Raw genomic sequence first — 15327 nt, 5'->3', positions numbered from 1 at the left:
TAATTTGGCAAAGGAGCAAAGCCAGCATTTTTCTACCAGGTAAAATGTTGCTGTAAGCAGCTTACGTTGGCCAATTCTAAGAGGTAAAATTAATTCGTCCACTCAGGTCCCTGCAAAAAACATAAATATCGAAATGGGACCACACGCAGGAATTCACGGAGAAACGAGCGCGTGGTTGGAAGGGGGTGCACTATACCGGTCGAACGAAACACGGCACAATTAACTGCCGCTATGTACCTTTATACATCCTCTGTTGTTCCTTTCTTTCCTGTTAGTAGTTGCACAAAACAAACATCTGCATGAGCATACAAAAAGTCATGAGAAAATGGGCGTATACTGACAAGAATTTTCATTTAATTTTGGTCCGTCACAACCGCTATGACGTAAAACTTTACTGCTGGCTGTAGCATTAAAAATGGCGGGAAAATGGCGGCGTACGTTCAATTTGACCCATTCAGCCGTAGATCCGGGCGATAATGCAACGGTTCCTCACACTTTTACACGAGTTGTAGGTCACCAAAAGAAATTCAAGTTGCTGTTGAATCATGCTCGTCTTGTGCCGTGAGCACATGTGATTATTATCTACAAATCTGGCGATGAACGTGACAGTGTGTTTGTCCCACGACGAGCTCGCCTGCCCCGAAAATGACCTGAAAACTTTTGGCCTTGTTGTCTTCGAATGCATTGTTATCGATGCTTTGTAAATGATGTATTGGACACCTAGATGTCTGAAGTGTGCATACCTCAGAAATACCTATTGTTGCATGTGTAGATCTCTTTAAGTTCCACTATTTTTAATCGACCGGTATAAGGCTTATGACCGGTATTATGCCAATGCATGTTACTGGTATAGCCTTTCTTTGGTTCAAGTGATGTGCACTGTTACATGACTAAGTGTAAGCAGCCATCTTCAGTTTAGCTGAAGTAAGATGCTGAAGTACTGTTTGTTCTAGTGCACTGTGGCAATCTTATATGTTTGCAGTATCCCTTCAATGGACTTGAAAAAATGTAAACAGGGAACTACTCCAACCAGGGTCCTTTGGTCCTATAGAAAAATCATCTTAAGGACCACCAAAAAATTGCCAAAATTTTAGGGCTTGCATATTTGGCAAAGCACACCAGTCACCACTGCTCTTCTGGATAACTGTATTGGGGCTTTTACATGCCAAGACTTGATGCATGAGATTAACACCTAAATCTTTAAATCTCAACCCAGATTGATGAAAGCAATTCCTACAACACATCCAAACGGAGGGCTGAGATCTAGCCCCTCCCCTGGTTATAAGGAATTGGATCCATATGGTGACACAGCAGGATTACTTGTCTCACAGAGGCAGTAGTGTTCTGTTTTCCATTTCCTCAGGCGACATTAAAATAGAATAACAAGTCATGCTTGATTGTGTAATAGTACTAATACACCATCTTTCTCCTTTGATGCCCATGTGCTACATTTGGAGTAATATAACCTGAAGCTATTTCCTGTGAAGCTGGTGTTTCACACCAAAAGGCAGTTATCTGGCTACAGAATGTCTTTGGTACTGAAAATGTCTCTGTCCTTGGTACTGAAGACGTCTTTTACATTGTTAATGAAAAATTTTCCATCCTTGGTACTGAAAATGTCTCTGTTCTTGGTACTGAAAATGTTTCTGTCCTTGGTACTGAAAATGTCTCTCCTTGGTACTGAATATGTCTTTTTCATTGGTACTGGAAATGTTTCCATTTTTGGTACTGAAAATGTCTCTGTTCTTGGTACTGCAAATGTTTCTGACCTTGGTACTGAAAATGTTTCTGTCCTTGGTACTGAAAATGTCTTTGTTCTTGGTACTGAAAATGTTTTTGTCCTTGGTACTGAAAATGTCTTTGTTCTTGGTACTGAAAATATATTTTTCCTTGGTACTGAAAAGGTTTCTGTCCTTGGTACTGAAAATGTCTGTTTCATTGGTACTGAAATTTCCTTAGTTCTTTGGACTGATGTTGTCTTTGTATTTAGAACAAAAATGTCTATGTCTTCGTTACTGAAAATGTGTTTATACTTGGTACTGAAAATTTCTGTTTCATTGGTACTGAAATTTTCTTAGTTCTTTGGACTGATGTTGTCTTTGTATTTAGAACAAAAATGTCTATGTCTTCGTTACTGAAAATGCGTTTATACTTGGTACTGAAAATGTCTCAGTAATTGGTACTGAAAATGTCTCAGTAATTGGTACTGAAGTTGTCCTTCCCTGTTACTAAAAACATCTCTGTCCTTGGTACTGAAAATGTCTCTGTCCTTGGTACTAACTATATGTTTTGTTGAACTGGAATTATCTATATCTAAATAAGTCTGAGGAAAAATCCTGTAAATGGGTACAACAGTTTCTATTGTCAGAGTCACATTTTCCCTCTTTTTTTTATTTTGACCTTTTTTTCATTTTTAAATTAATCCCACCAAAAACTTTCACAACTCCAAGAAAATTTGATACAATTCAAAGCTTTTGAACACGTATAATTGTATGTAACCTAGAAATTACATCTGTGACCTAATATCACTCAGACTTTGCAACATGCTCCCCCCCTCAAGAGATCTCTTGAATGAACTCTCCCGATCCCTTCATTCATGCTGTTTGTTGTTAAAGCCCTCTCACTGCCATCCTCATGAACAGTCACAACAGGGAATGGATCGAAGCCGCTTCCCGCGATACAAGAAGAAATCAGGTAACGCAGTGTGCATGGCTTGCTCTCCGGGAGAATCTCCCTCGCATGAATTTAATATCAACGAAATGTTAGTCTTGATAAAGTGATGGATACTCATAGCTGACGGCTTGCTGGGTATCTGATAAATTGTACAAGTCTCCCAAGCACAGTTACCGACTGTGATATATATCACCCTGTCAGTTTCGTTTGGGTTGTACGTACCTCAATGGGCAGTAGTAGTGCCTCACAATTCCTGTAGGAAATAATGTTTCTTTTTCCTGCTATAATATCATGGATGGGTGATACAAGGAGGGAAAGTCCAACAGTATACATTTTGACACCCCAGTGCTACTTGCTTGGGTTGCGGTTATCGGGTGTCAGAACATAGAGGTGTTATGACATATGTACCAGCCTGGTCCCAACCTCCAGTCAATAATGTAATGTATGGGGTGTTGGAACATAGAGATTTCAGATAATAGAGGTGTTGAAGCAAGGGATGTTGGAACATAGCAATATTAGAACATAGGGGTGGTAGAACATGGTGTCGGAATATAGGAGTGTCGAAACATTGGAGTGTCGGAAAATAAGTGTGTTGGAACAAAGGGATGTCAGAACACGGGTGTCAAAACATGGTAGTGTCACTTGAACACAGATGTGTGACACTGTCTCGGAACATACATGTAGGAGTATTGGTACCTAGGGCTGTAACGGTACACTGTCATGAAAAAGAAGCTAGAGGGGGCATTCCTTCTCCAAACCATCACGGAGTGGAACAATCTACCAACTAGTGTAGTGGAGGCAACTACAGGTGACACCTTTGTGTTGCGTGCTTTCGGTAACCTCTGACAGTAATTGAACAGTACCTGGCAGATACTATGGAACCTGACATGTCATGAATTATGGACTATGATTTTAAATAATGGTTCATTGCACACAAGGAATAAGTACTGAAACATTCTGCACCGGCAGCAGAGTACTCCCAAAGTGCCATAATAATCTTCATCAAGAATGTGGGCGCCAGAAGAAGAGACCAATTGAATTACATTCTTTCATGGTGATCATGAATATTGACAGACGGAAAGCCATACTATATAATCTTGAGTAGCATGTTCTTGGAGTTTTTAGCGAGTGTAAAATACAACTGCACATTTTGTGTTAGTCTTTGCAAGAATGCCTTTTACTTGAGCATTTTCTTTTCATCCCGACCACATGTGCGGCCTCTTTGACAGATCCTAAAATCATTTTTCTATGCAATTTCTTCACGCAAAAGCAGCAAGCTACTTTGAATTACAGAATTCAAGAAATTGAATTGGTCATGCCATACTGTAAATACAGAAATGTTCGCGGTGGATTAATATTCGCGGTTTTCGCGGTGACCACTTCACCGCGAATTTAAAACCACCGCGAACATTTTTCTATCATGGTATTAGACTGCAGTCTATGGTGTTACCGCGAACTTAAATCCACCGCGAAAAGTCCTTTTTCCCGCTACCGCGAAATTAAATCCCCGCGAACTTAAATGCATTTACAGTATTCTAAATTTTTTAAACCTGGGATCCGTGCAATATTCTTTGCTTGTGTCATTATTGACCTTCTCCGATATTTGATGATAAAAGACCATCTAATGATCTGTAAAATGTCAATGGAAGACCGACATATTGATATGATTATATCATATATCATATTCCAGTCATGTTCCATATCAGTGTCTCCTGACACACAGTACAAAGGTTTTGCAAATGGACAGATGTTTCAGACAGCCTCCGCAGAGCTGACGCCTTTCATCAGTGACTGAAAAGAATATGAAGCAGGCCTGTCTCCAGCTTGAATTCTTTTTCCACTCATCGTTTGGGAGCGCGTCTTGCTCATTTCTTATCCTAATAGCAGCTCAAAAAAGAACAAGAAACAGTCATGCTTTCAAGTACTAGAGTTACCAACCTAGGTTTGTTGTGTTCAAAAATTCTTGTTTCCCTGAACTATCGTAGAGTGGAATTTGTTATCACCAAGTACAATAGGGCATCTTCTCTTGATAGTTTTAAAGAACGCTTGCAGATAGATGTGCAAAAGTTAGGTAAGACAGGTTGTTCAGTGTAATATAAGCAGCTGCTGCAACACTGTGTGCCTGCAAAGCTGGTGTGTTACGCCAAAGGGCAGTCATACCAGCTATATAGATACAGATACAGGTCATGTTAAATCTGTCATTTTAAGGAAAAACATTTTGTGTCATATTGTCAAGATTTTACCAACGGACGGAGTGAATTTTTGTTGCCCCAACAAGCAAATTTCTGTCCTTGGACAGAATGACGGGTCCTAAAGACAGCCCTTATTTGAAGTCAAATTCATTTGGTACGTAATTCAAATGATTAGCTACAAATTGATTTATGAGTGAAGATAATTGTAGGTTGCTTCAATTGAAGAAGAAGTCAAGGCAGTGCTTAATGCTAAAGCTAAAGTTGCCCATACATCATTATGATGTGTTGTGCCCTGTGCCCGTGTCTGTTTCATAGCCCTGGAGCCACACATAGGTCACTACAACAGGGGGCTAGTCCACTGGTAATTCCATATTCTTCCTCTTAGCAGAGAAAGAAGTATGATTGTATCATTTTTAAGAGTCTTTGGTATGACCCAGCTACAGCGTTCAGTCTTCATTGATGGTCTTGCATCCAAGAACTGACCCGACTGCATGGTGCTTAGTTAACTTCGGAGATCTAATAACTTAAAGTCAGTTGTCTGCTGTTGTTTGAGAACAGTGCATACATCGTAGCTAATGATGTCTTGTGGGCCTTGAGGTTACGTTGGACAGAACATTCAACATCATTTCCTGTTGAAGGCAGGATTGTTATGCTTCATCAGTGTGATGAGGGCAGCAGTTCAATTTTAATTTCTCTTGTGTGTGGTCTTCTTACAGACCACGTCATTGGTAATTATCCAGACAATCATCTGAGGCAGACAGAAGATGAAACGCGACCAATCGTGGACAACCATGTCCTGTTGAGGGCAGGATTGTTATACTTCATCAGTATGATGAGGGCAAGATTTCAATGTTGATTTCTCTTGTATACAGTCTCTCCTCACAGACCACATCATTGTTTGTTACAGACAATCTTCTAAGGCAGAGAGACGATGAAACGCTATGGTTCGATCTCAGACAACCATGTCCTGTTCGGGCAGGATTGTTATACTTCATCAGTGTGATGAGGGCAGGATTTCATTGTTGATTTCTCTCATATACAGTCTCTCCTCACAGACCACATTACTGTAATTCCTGATATTTTAACAGTACTTTATGTTCACTGTTTTCACGGTGACGAGTGTTACGTGAACTTATCATTACCAATAGTACATAATTCACCAACCATTTTTTACAATGCACACCTGTGGCCGCCTTGAACATTAGTTCTGAGAACAATTTCAAGTTTCTTGGACCATGAAAGTTTGATACCAAGAAGACAAAGTGAATAACAGTGTTGTTTGTTGCAGACAATCATCTGAGGCAGAGAGACGATGAAACACGACCGATCTTGGACGACCATGTCCACAGCAGTGCTGGTCCTGATGCTGGCATCCTGTCTGGAGCCGTCGCTCGGGGAGGGAGACGGCGGGAAAGTCGACACAAAGCCCAACTTTCTTCTGTTCATGGTGGATGATTTGGGGATGGGAGATGTGGGGTGCTTCGGAAACACATCGATAAGGTGAGACAAGGGCTTTAGGTGAAGGGTTACATTGAATTTCCTCATTTCCAATGGAGACATTAAAAGAATCCTCCACAAAAAGGGTTATTTTCCGATAGATAATGATTTTATAGAAAGTAAAACATGCAGGCTAGTTCACATTATACACTAAAACACCCACTAGTTCCGCGTACATCAATAAGCATTCAGTATTGTGCTAGACTCCCCACAAGGTGCCAGTGTTTCCATTAGTTCACAGTATGTGGCAATGCATTGTGCTTTTGTGAACCTGAAAGCAGAGTGCAAACACCCCATTTCCTCTTTACCATGAAACTGAATCCCAGCAAGCGTAAGATGTATTAACAGTATTAGCTTTATATCGCCCATTATTCCAGTTTTAATGAAAAGATTGGCAATTCATACACTGCTGTAGACTGCAGATTGAGTCAAAGTCCTCTGACCTTTTGGAATATCATGGGCTTTGTGTGTTGCCATGACAACATTACAGACTGGCCAATGGTGTGAAAGTAAATTAATTGAAAGAGAATGTAGAAAAGCGCTGACTCCTTTGTACCCAATTTCATCAGCTTGCAATTCATAGTTGGAGACTTAGGTCGATTTGAAAGAATTTGATTTGTCAGTCCTTGGATTTACGTTGACTTTCTACTCCAAGTGTAAATTGATAATACTGAACTGATCAGGAATACAAATCAAAGCAAAGTCTGAAGAAAAGTGTACCAGAAAAAGTGTGTATCTAAATATTACACACATTAATGCTAGTTTTCTAGATTCTGTCGTTTTTTAATACGGCGTATCTAGGGATAACGTTAAAGTTGACAGACGGGGGTTTCAGACTGCAATTTTTTTACCATTCTATATGATATATATAGTTCTATATATTGGAAATATTGCAATTTGAATCTTTTGTCTGTCATCCCTGAATACCCTGTTTATGAAAATGATGGATATAGGTTACCTCATGTGCACGGATAAAGGTGAACTATGTCATGATCACAGTTTCTTGCAGAAAATATGGTCAAATGTTACACACTATACATGCATTAATCTTAGCCCTTTGTTTTCATTTCGTCCTCTGAGACTGTTGGAAACTTTACCAACTTGGCCTATCATTGATAGTAACTATGGCTAATCAGACCAACTGAGCCCAAAAAACACCCTGGTCAATTTGGCCCAACCTAACCCTAACCCTCGTCTTAGACCATAACCTAACCCTAACCCTAACCCTAACCTCACACTAACCCTAACCCTAACCCTAACCCCAAACCCTAATCTAATCCTAACCCTTACCTATTACCCCGACCCTAATTCAACCCTAACCTGAAATTGGCGAAGTTGACCAGCGTGTTGGCTTGGCCAGGTTGGAAAAGGGCCAAATGGTTCTGTTGCCAGAAATTGTGCTGGATGCAAGGAAATGAATATGGTTTTTATTGTGATTTTTACCCCAATTTTCTGTCAATCAAAGCAAACTAATTGTTGCAGCCCACCTGGCACCAGCAATTTTGCCTCTTTACACTTTCTATTTTGCAACATATAATTTTCAGACCCTAACTAAAGTTGGGCTCTGTACTTTGACTGCAGATTGTTAAGTTAAATTGAAACTGAATAGCCTGTGGTGTTTGACAATTATCTTTTTTTCTGGCAGGTTACGATCTATGATAGGAGTTATAAATCCATACTTCATTTTTAGAAAAATTGTTCTCAAAATGCATTAAAAGGATGCTTAAGGCATTATGCAGCAAATTTAGACCAAATTTGTCTATGCTTGTAGTTCTTAGATAAGTTTATTTCAGTTCATCCTCGTATGTACGAGGTGATTTAGAAATCTTAGCAAAAGCGCAAATGAAGAAAGACAAAGGGCGGCGACATTATTTTGGAAAAGCAGTATTTCAAAATGGAAAATGCTTTGTCATAGAAAATAACAGTAAGTCAGAGGTTAAGATCTATTTCAGTACAAAACTAAAAAAGAAAACCCTGCAAATTCAGTGAATATATTCAGAAAGCAAGTCAGACTTGCATTCTGAATATGTTCACCAACTGAATTTGCAGTTTGGTGTTTTTGACAAAATAAATTTTAACCTGCGAAACCAAATATTGAATTGTCTCTGACATACAATGACGTTATTTTGTAAGACTGCGTCTATATTATAACATTGATGTCCAATGGGGTTTACTTCTATTACGTAAAGGGCCCAAGGCACTGAGAATGAAAAATGGCTATTACATGGCAATATCTAAGGTGATTTCTTGCCATAGGCACACCATTACACAAGGGAAATTTCTTTCTACCCAAGTGGGTACTGTTTGACACAGAAATTGATGGATTCTTGTATCAACAGGAAGAAACTTGTATTCCGGTGGTACATCAGAAAATGACTGGGTTTATGATCATCATAATAATTTGATTATCGCTTGGCAGAGTTTCTAATAATTGTGGTTACATAACGTTACTTACAGCCATGCCAAATGCATGTGAAATTAGATTACTGTAGACTCTTTTAGAGTCTATACAATGTAGAAAAAATTGGTTCTATGTGCAAAATTATGTTACAGTATAGTATTTGTTTTAAAGTCAATGAGAAGGTTTCAAAAATGATTGTTCCCATTATCAGGACATTTTATCACCATTTTTGATTTGCTGTCAGATGATTTATGATCTGCAGTTGGACTAACAATGTACTAATAAGTTCCTGCATTTATTCACTATTTGTGGATAAATTGCAGTTGTGAGCATTATCTATTTAGGCTTGAGGTTAGGGTTAAGTGTCCTTTTGACAGCAAAACGCCCTGAAGGTGAAACATCTAGCAGTGAAACGTCTAGAAAGCATTGCTCCCTTAATTATCCAAAGAAACTAAAAGTAGTGTTCTTGCTAAAAAGAATACTGTTAACAGTAACTGTAACACTGTTAACTGTAGAGAGGAACCGTAAACTAAGAATTCATGAAGTGCAAAATTATTTTTCTTGTTCTAGGACCCCCAATATTGATCGCATTGCCAAGAATGGTGTGAAACTGACGCAACACCTCGCTGCCTCTGCCGTCTGTACCCCCAGCAGAGCCGCCTTCCTGACGGGACGCTACCCCATACGCTCAGGTTTGTCTTGTTTGTTGTTGTTGTGTTTTGTATTCCCAGCATCTGATTCAGCAATTGGGGTCGTGGGGTCATGTGGCCCAATCGGCAGGGTGTTCTATTCATAACCCAAAGATTCTGGGTTTGAATCCATTCTCACCAAACGTGTGCCCTTAGGAAAGGCACTTTACACAGCTTTGCTCACTTCACTCAGGTTAAAATGAGTGCCTTCCTTTGGTTTTATTCTATTCTATAATTCTATATCAGTTCTATTCTATTCTATTCTGTTCTGTTCTAATCTATTGGTTGGACTGCCATACCCAATGAGCCACACGAGTTATATACTACCAATTAATTGTGAAATATGGCTGAAATGTTTAATTTTGCACAAAAATGTCACATTAAATCAATACCAGCTGTTACTTGAGCACATACACTTTGGCAGCACCCACAACCGAGTCCTATCTGGATGTTTTTCTCCAAAGCTCCTTTTGATGAGACTTAATGTGGGCCAATTTTCCTGCCATGTAATTGTGGTAGTTATCGTCTTCTATTACTTCACTACTCGGGTAATGTGTTTTTGCTTAATGTGTTTGCAATTATAATTGGTACCATATGACTCAGGCTGTAATCATGTTATGTCTCAAAGTACAGTATATTCACATCAGTTAAAGTCCTTATGAGTCTTATAAGTCTATGTACACAATTTTACATATCACATAGTTCAAAATACATAAAGTGAGAGCTTCTACATGTACATGGTTCGAGTATGTTCATTTCTGTCGTTTTGGTCGATTCAATTACAACCAGTCATATTGTTGCTAGCCTTAGTGCCATCCTAGCTAGGTTACTGGGGCTTCCACACTCGCTGCGTTACAAACTAGCTATAGTCTGGATAAGCTGACGTTCAAATCGTCTGTAATTTGTATAATCTGTTCAGAGTCTAACTGGGCATGCTAATTGGTCGCTTCAGTGTGAGAGTGTCATGGTGTTATCATTATGATTTCAGCTTGCACAGTCTAGTTTGTAAGGAAGTGAATATGTGAACTAACTAGCTTGGCATGCAGGCTGGATTGCTGCTGATGGGGGCACAAACAACTGATCTCTAGGGCCAAGGAATCTTACCTGGACCAAATGCCCGAGGGCTAACTGTTAGGGTTGATGATTGCTTGGCAACCCTGGTACTTATTGTTGGCCCAACATAATTGATTGGAAACTAAAGTTGTATTGGTTATGTTGGCCTGTTTCATATTGTGGGTGATCAGGTTATGTCCAGGGTGCTGATCTCTAGCTGTTATTGTGTATCAGGTTATCGCCCAGGTATATTTCAGTTCTCCATCATATGAGATCAGAATATTTTGAATAATGTTGGAATGCTGTAGAATGCGGTCATACTGCAGTTAGAATACAGTTTAAATGCCGTTTGATATTTCACAATGCACCTCGAAAATTTTGAGCAGAACAAAAACATTTGGGACAGCCCCAAGAATGGGTAGAAATATATGGAACGTATTGAGAGTTTCTAGAATGCACTACAAATACCCAGGAATTGTCAATTCTGATGGCATGCTGACTAATTCTGCTTCTCATACCTTTACCTGGATGTCTAACCTTTATCGATGTTGTCCATATTAGCCTAAATTAGAGACAGTTTCCAGGGAATGCACCGGCCAGTTTCTTGGCTGCTCTAGGGCCAACATGTCCACAAGGTAATTTTACCAACACCCCCTGTTTAGAGCCTGAGAAACATCCTTGATGTAAGAATAGCTCTCAAGCAGGGAGATGAGAATCTTTGATTGATGGCCAATAATTTCTTGTGGGCAGGCTTGCGCTAAAGGCAAGGAGCTGGCCTGTGAAGGCTCTGGTATCCAGGCTAGTCCGTGTTAACTACAGGCCCATTGCTTTGTCTAACAAGTATTGGCTAAAGGTAATTTACAGCTCTTACTTAGTGGCAAATGTGCAGATGTTGGCATGCCAGCCCACCAAATCCTCAGGTGTTTTGGGCACACTTTTTGACAGATTAGCCGTGAGGCTCGGTGGATGTCACTCCACCATCATGGTAGGTATATCGTATAAAGTGCCTTTCCCAAGGGCACAAGGTCGGGTCATGGCAAGTATCAAACTTGGGACCTAATGATTTCAGACTCTAACACTCTAGCCGCTCTGCCACACAGACCCCACACAATTATTGGCTGGTGATAGGATTTGATTTCAGAAATACTGTAAATTCTAAAATATGCCATGGAGGGTTTTATTTTTGCATTGTTCACAGTAAGGCCTCTTTGGTAAAAGCAGCATGAAATTGAAACCATTGAATTTATACAACAGAATGTGTTTACTGAAGTTTTGTTTTATAAATTATGAAACAGTTTTAAGGTTTTCAATTTCTGATACTTTTGTTTAGTTAACAGATTATGTGAGAAGTGATCCAACCTTTTTTAAGGTAGACAATCATTTGCTGATGATTCACAGAAGGGGGGGCCAAGTTTACAATTTTTGTAACCTAATCTCTATTAGAGTCGTGCATTTCTAATCAAGAAGTATGCTAAACATACTGTCAGTATAGAGTATCAGTAAGTGGGTAGAAAGATGTGACACTGTAAAGGTCAGACTTGTGGAGCGGCAGGATGTACAGTTCAGAGGTGGTAGAAGTAGTCATTTATCAGACACGACAGACACTCCAGGTCATGGGGTCAATAGAAGATACTACTAATTCACGGGGAGGTTTTATTTTGTTGTCTTTTTCAGTAATTTATCGTATGCTGTTCACGTTCACTGTAGAGTGACAGGAAGTGATCAATGGACACATCAAAACATTATATACATAATTGATGAATTACAATTAAACAAGACATGGACAAACTCTGAATACTACATGGAGACGTGAGGTATTCAAACTCTTATTTTTTGCTAATTGGTATGCAACTCTGACAGAAATCCTGACTGTATAAATCTATTAACGAGAGACAGATTAAAGGATTGGAGAGTTAAGACAACGTTGCTCTTCTTTAATTTCTCCAGAGGTTCAATTAAAGCCCTGGATACTCCTTTATGTTGACTGTAAATTGAAAACCTAGTTTAATGGAATGAGTCAGTTTCAAGCATAGGGCTGTGCGCATCTCTGTTTCAGTAGCCTGGGCCAAACAAATTTGTGCAATCACTGCATCATCATCGTCCGGGTGTGGTGGTTGCACGGATGGACATGACTCTCTTCCTCTATCCTTCCATCACTGCAGCAGAGGGAATGTCCACTGGTAACAATTGAGTGTGTTCAACTTCCATAACTGAATGCAGAGTGCTGAGCAGAGGAAGAAGCATATATATTTCAAAGTCTTTGGTATGACTTGGCCAGAACTCATGACCTACCGATTGCAAGGCGGAACACTTTTCCCACTTGGCCATTGCACGAGTTCAAATACAGCCTCTACAGAAGTTAAGAAGTCTCCTATCCATAATACTGGTCACCTGTCTACTTTAACCAGAACTTTCCTTGAGCCCATTAGATCGTTTTATAGAAAGGCTTGAGTATTAAAATGTATATTTAAGAATGATATTTTTATTTATCAATTTCAATTTATTTTTATGGTATAAATTCCAGTCCAGGTCATCAGCCAGGAAAATAGTATTCATTTGGTGATTATTCTTTGAAGTTTTTCCATAACCAGCCTGAATTCAAAATGGTTGTTCTTAGACACAAGTAATTGCATACAGTATTTGGATGGTATCCAAAGTTTTAAATGAGAAATACAGTGGGATTATCCCAGAAGGATGATCATTAATTTCAATTCCCTTTTTCATTGCCAAGGTTTTTTGATAGGATAGTACTGTTATCTTGTGGATGAAATATTATATAATGTTTGAATAAAGAATTGTTTCTTTTTTATCTGTACCTATAAATATATCTCTGCTTTATATGTATTCAGTACCTTTATACTGCACCTACCCAATTACGTTTGTTATGGAAGGTCAAGTACACTGTATGTCTATTTTTGCTCCAAGGTTAATTTGTAATGGCTACTTGTTACCCCCACGTTTCCTAATTAAAACTGAACAGTCGTTAATTCTTCCGGAGTGTGGTATAAGGAGATTATCCAATCAAGGGAGCAGTCTGGAAAGGACTACTGTAAAACTTGAAACTTGTGCACTGGTTTTATTATTTTTGCAATAAAATTTCCACTTCAAATTTATGGCACCACAAGTACATGTATGTCTCCCTTGTATGACTACTGCACTACAGAATTGTTTCAACTGGGAGTTTTAACACTGCAAAAAAGCTATTTTCCCTGCTATTATGCAATAGACATAAATATAAGGATTTACAGTAACTGTTACAGTATATTCTTTTTTATATGTGGCTACAGGAATGGCACCATCAGGACAGATGAGGGTTATACCATTCCTAGCCTCACCAGGGGGGTTACCAGCAAATGAAACCACCTTCGCAACGATACTGAAACAGGCTGGCTATGATACAGCACTTGTAGGTAAGTGTGCACAAAGTCAATAATACATTCGAAATGACTGTTTAAGACATTAAGCTGAAAAATAGAGTTTTAGCAATAAGCCTTTTCCTCCAAAATCAAATTTGATTATAAGAAGAAGAAGAAGATGGCTTGGACAAAATTTAAGAAATTCATACACGTGCCACACTCTGTGTGTTGAGATTTGTTCTACCTTCCTGACCACTTAGATACATTTATCATGATGAAGACATTTGTAACTTGTCTCAGCTACATAATAGCTTCAATTTTCGCATGCTCAGAGAATGTCATCTAACATGTAAGCAAAAAATTATGGCCGTAAAAAAGAATAACATAATATATATAATTATATTTTTTTGTTTTTTATCTTTTTAGGAAAGTGGCATCAAGGCGTGAGCTGCTCCAATAGGAATGACTTTTGCCACCATCCGCTGAACCACGGCTTCAACCACTTCTATGGTCTACCACTCGGGAACGTACGTGACTGCGGAATCAACGTGGGCACTGTCATGAGGACCAAACCTGCCGAACAAGTCATCAGCATCGTCATAGCGATCACCGTGCTCCTTCTCTCCGTTGCATTCTTGAAGTTGTACGGAGTCGTGTACTACAACTGGAGAAGCTACTGCAACTTCGTCGGACTCTGGGTGGGGCTTATTCTCCTTGGCTTCTTTTTCTTAAGAAGCTTCCGCACCTTGAACTGCGTCTTGATGAGAAACAAGGACGTCGTCGAGCAGCCCTTCAACTTGGAAACCTTGACGCCGCGATTCACAGAAGAAGCCGTGGCATTCCTACGCGAGAGAAAGGACGTCCCTTTCCTGCTGTATGTGGCGTACTCCAAGGTTCACACGGCGCTGGCGACAGCGGAAAGATTTCGCGGGAAAAGTCAGCACGGTAGCTACGGGGACAACGTAGAGGAGATGGATTGGAGCGTTGGGGAGATCATGAAGACGCTGGATGAACTGGGGCTGACGGAGAACACGTTTGTGTATTTGTCCTCTGACAACGGGGGGCATATAGAAGAGGTATCAGCCAAGGGGGAGGTGCATGGAGGATGGAACGGCATTTACAAAGGTTTGCTGACCATTATTGTTCCTTTTATTTATATTGAGATTTACTCCTTTTGTGGAACGATTGACATCCAAACACCCTGCCGTTATGCCACATGACTCCACTTCTTATCATTCCTTAAACTTTAAAAAGAGATCAAGAAGAAAATTAAAAACTTTTGTGAAAAATCTGATGTATCAAATCCCTGAAATTGTATGTACCAAGGTACAAGCATTCTACCTTTTTTAATGCTGATTTTCCAGTTCACAAGCACAATGTGTTTTTCTATATGAAAACTTGAAGAACGGAAATAGTGTTGGCTTTACTCTAAGTGTTTTTTACTTGAAGTGTAACTGTCTTCCTGC

General features: G+C 39.5%; 1 protein-coding gene across 1 annotated transcript in view; it reads left to right on the top strand.

Annotated features, from left to right (window-relative positions):
- The window catches only part of LOC118404609 (steryl-sulfatase-like), a gene marked incomplete at its 3' end in the record, with an annotated part of 36226 nt that extends 21239 nt beyond the window's left edge, over positions 1-14987 (top strand). The window contains 4 exon segments of the mRNA XM_035803819.1: positions 6154-6365; positions 9334-9455; positions 13793-13915; positions 14288-14987. Coding sequence (XP_035659712.1) covers positions 6178-6365; positions 9334-9455; positions 13793-13915; positions 14288-14987 — 1133 coding nt within the window.
- Between the last annotated feature and the right edge of the window lie 340 nt (positions 14988-15327).

The sequence above is a fragment of the Branchiostoma floridae genome, chromosome 17 (genome assembly GCF_000003815.2).
Source record: "Branchiostoma floridae strain S238N-H82 chromosome 17, Bfl_VNyyK, whole genome shotgun sequence".
NCBI classification, from domain to species: Eukaryota; Metazoa; Chordata; class Leptocardii; order Amphioxiformes; family Branchiostomatidae; genus Branchiostoma; species Branchiostoma floridae.
This window is presented reverse-complemented; position numbering and strand designations above follow the sequence as displayed.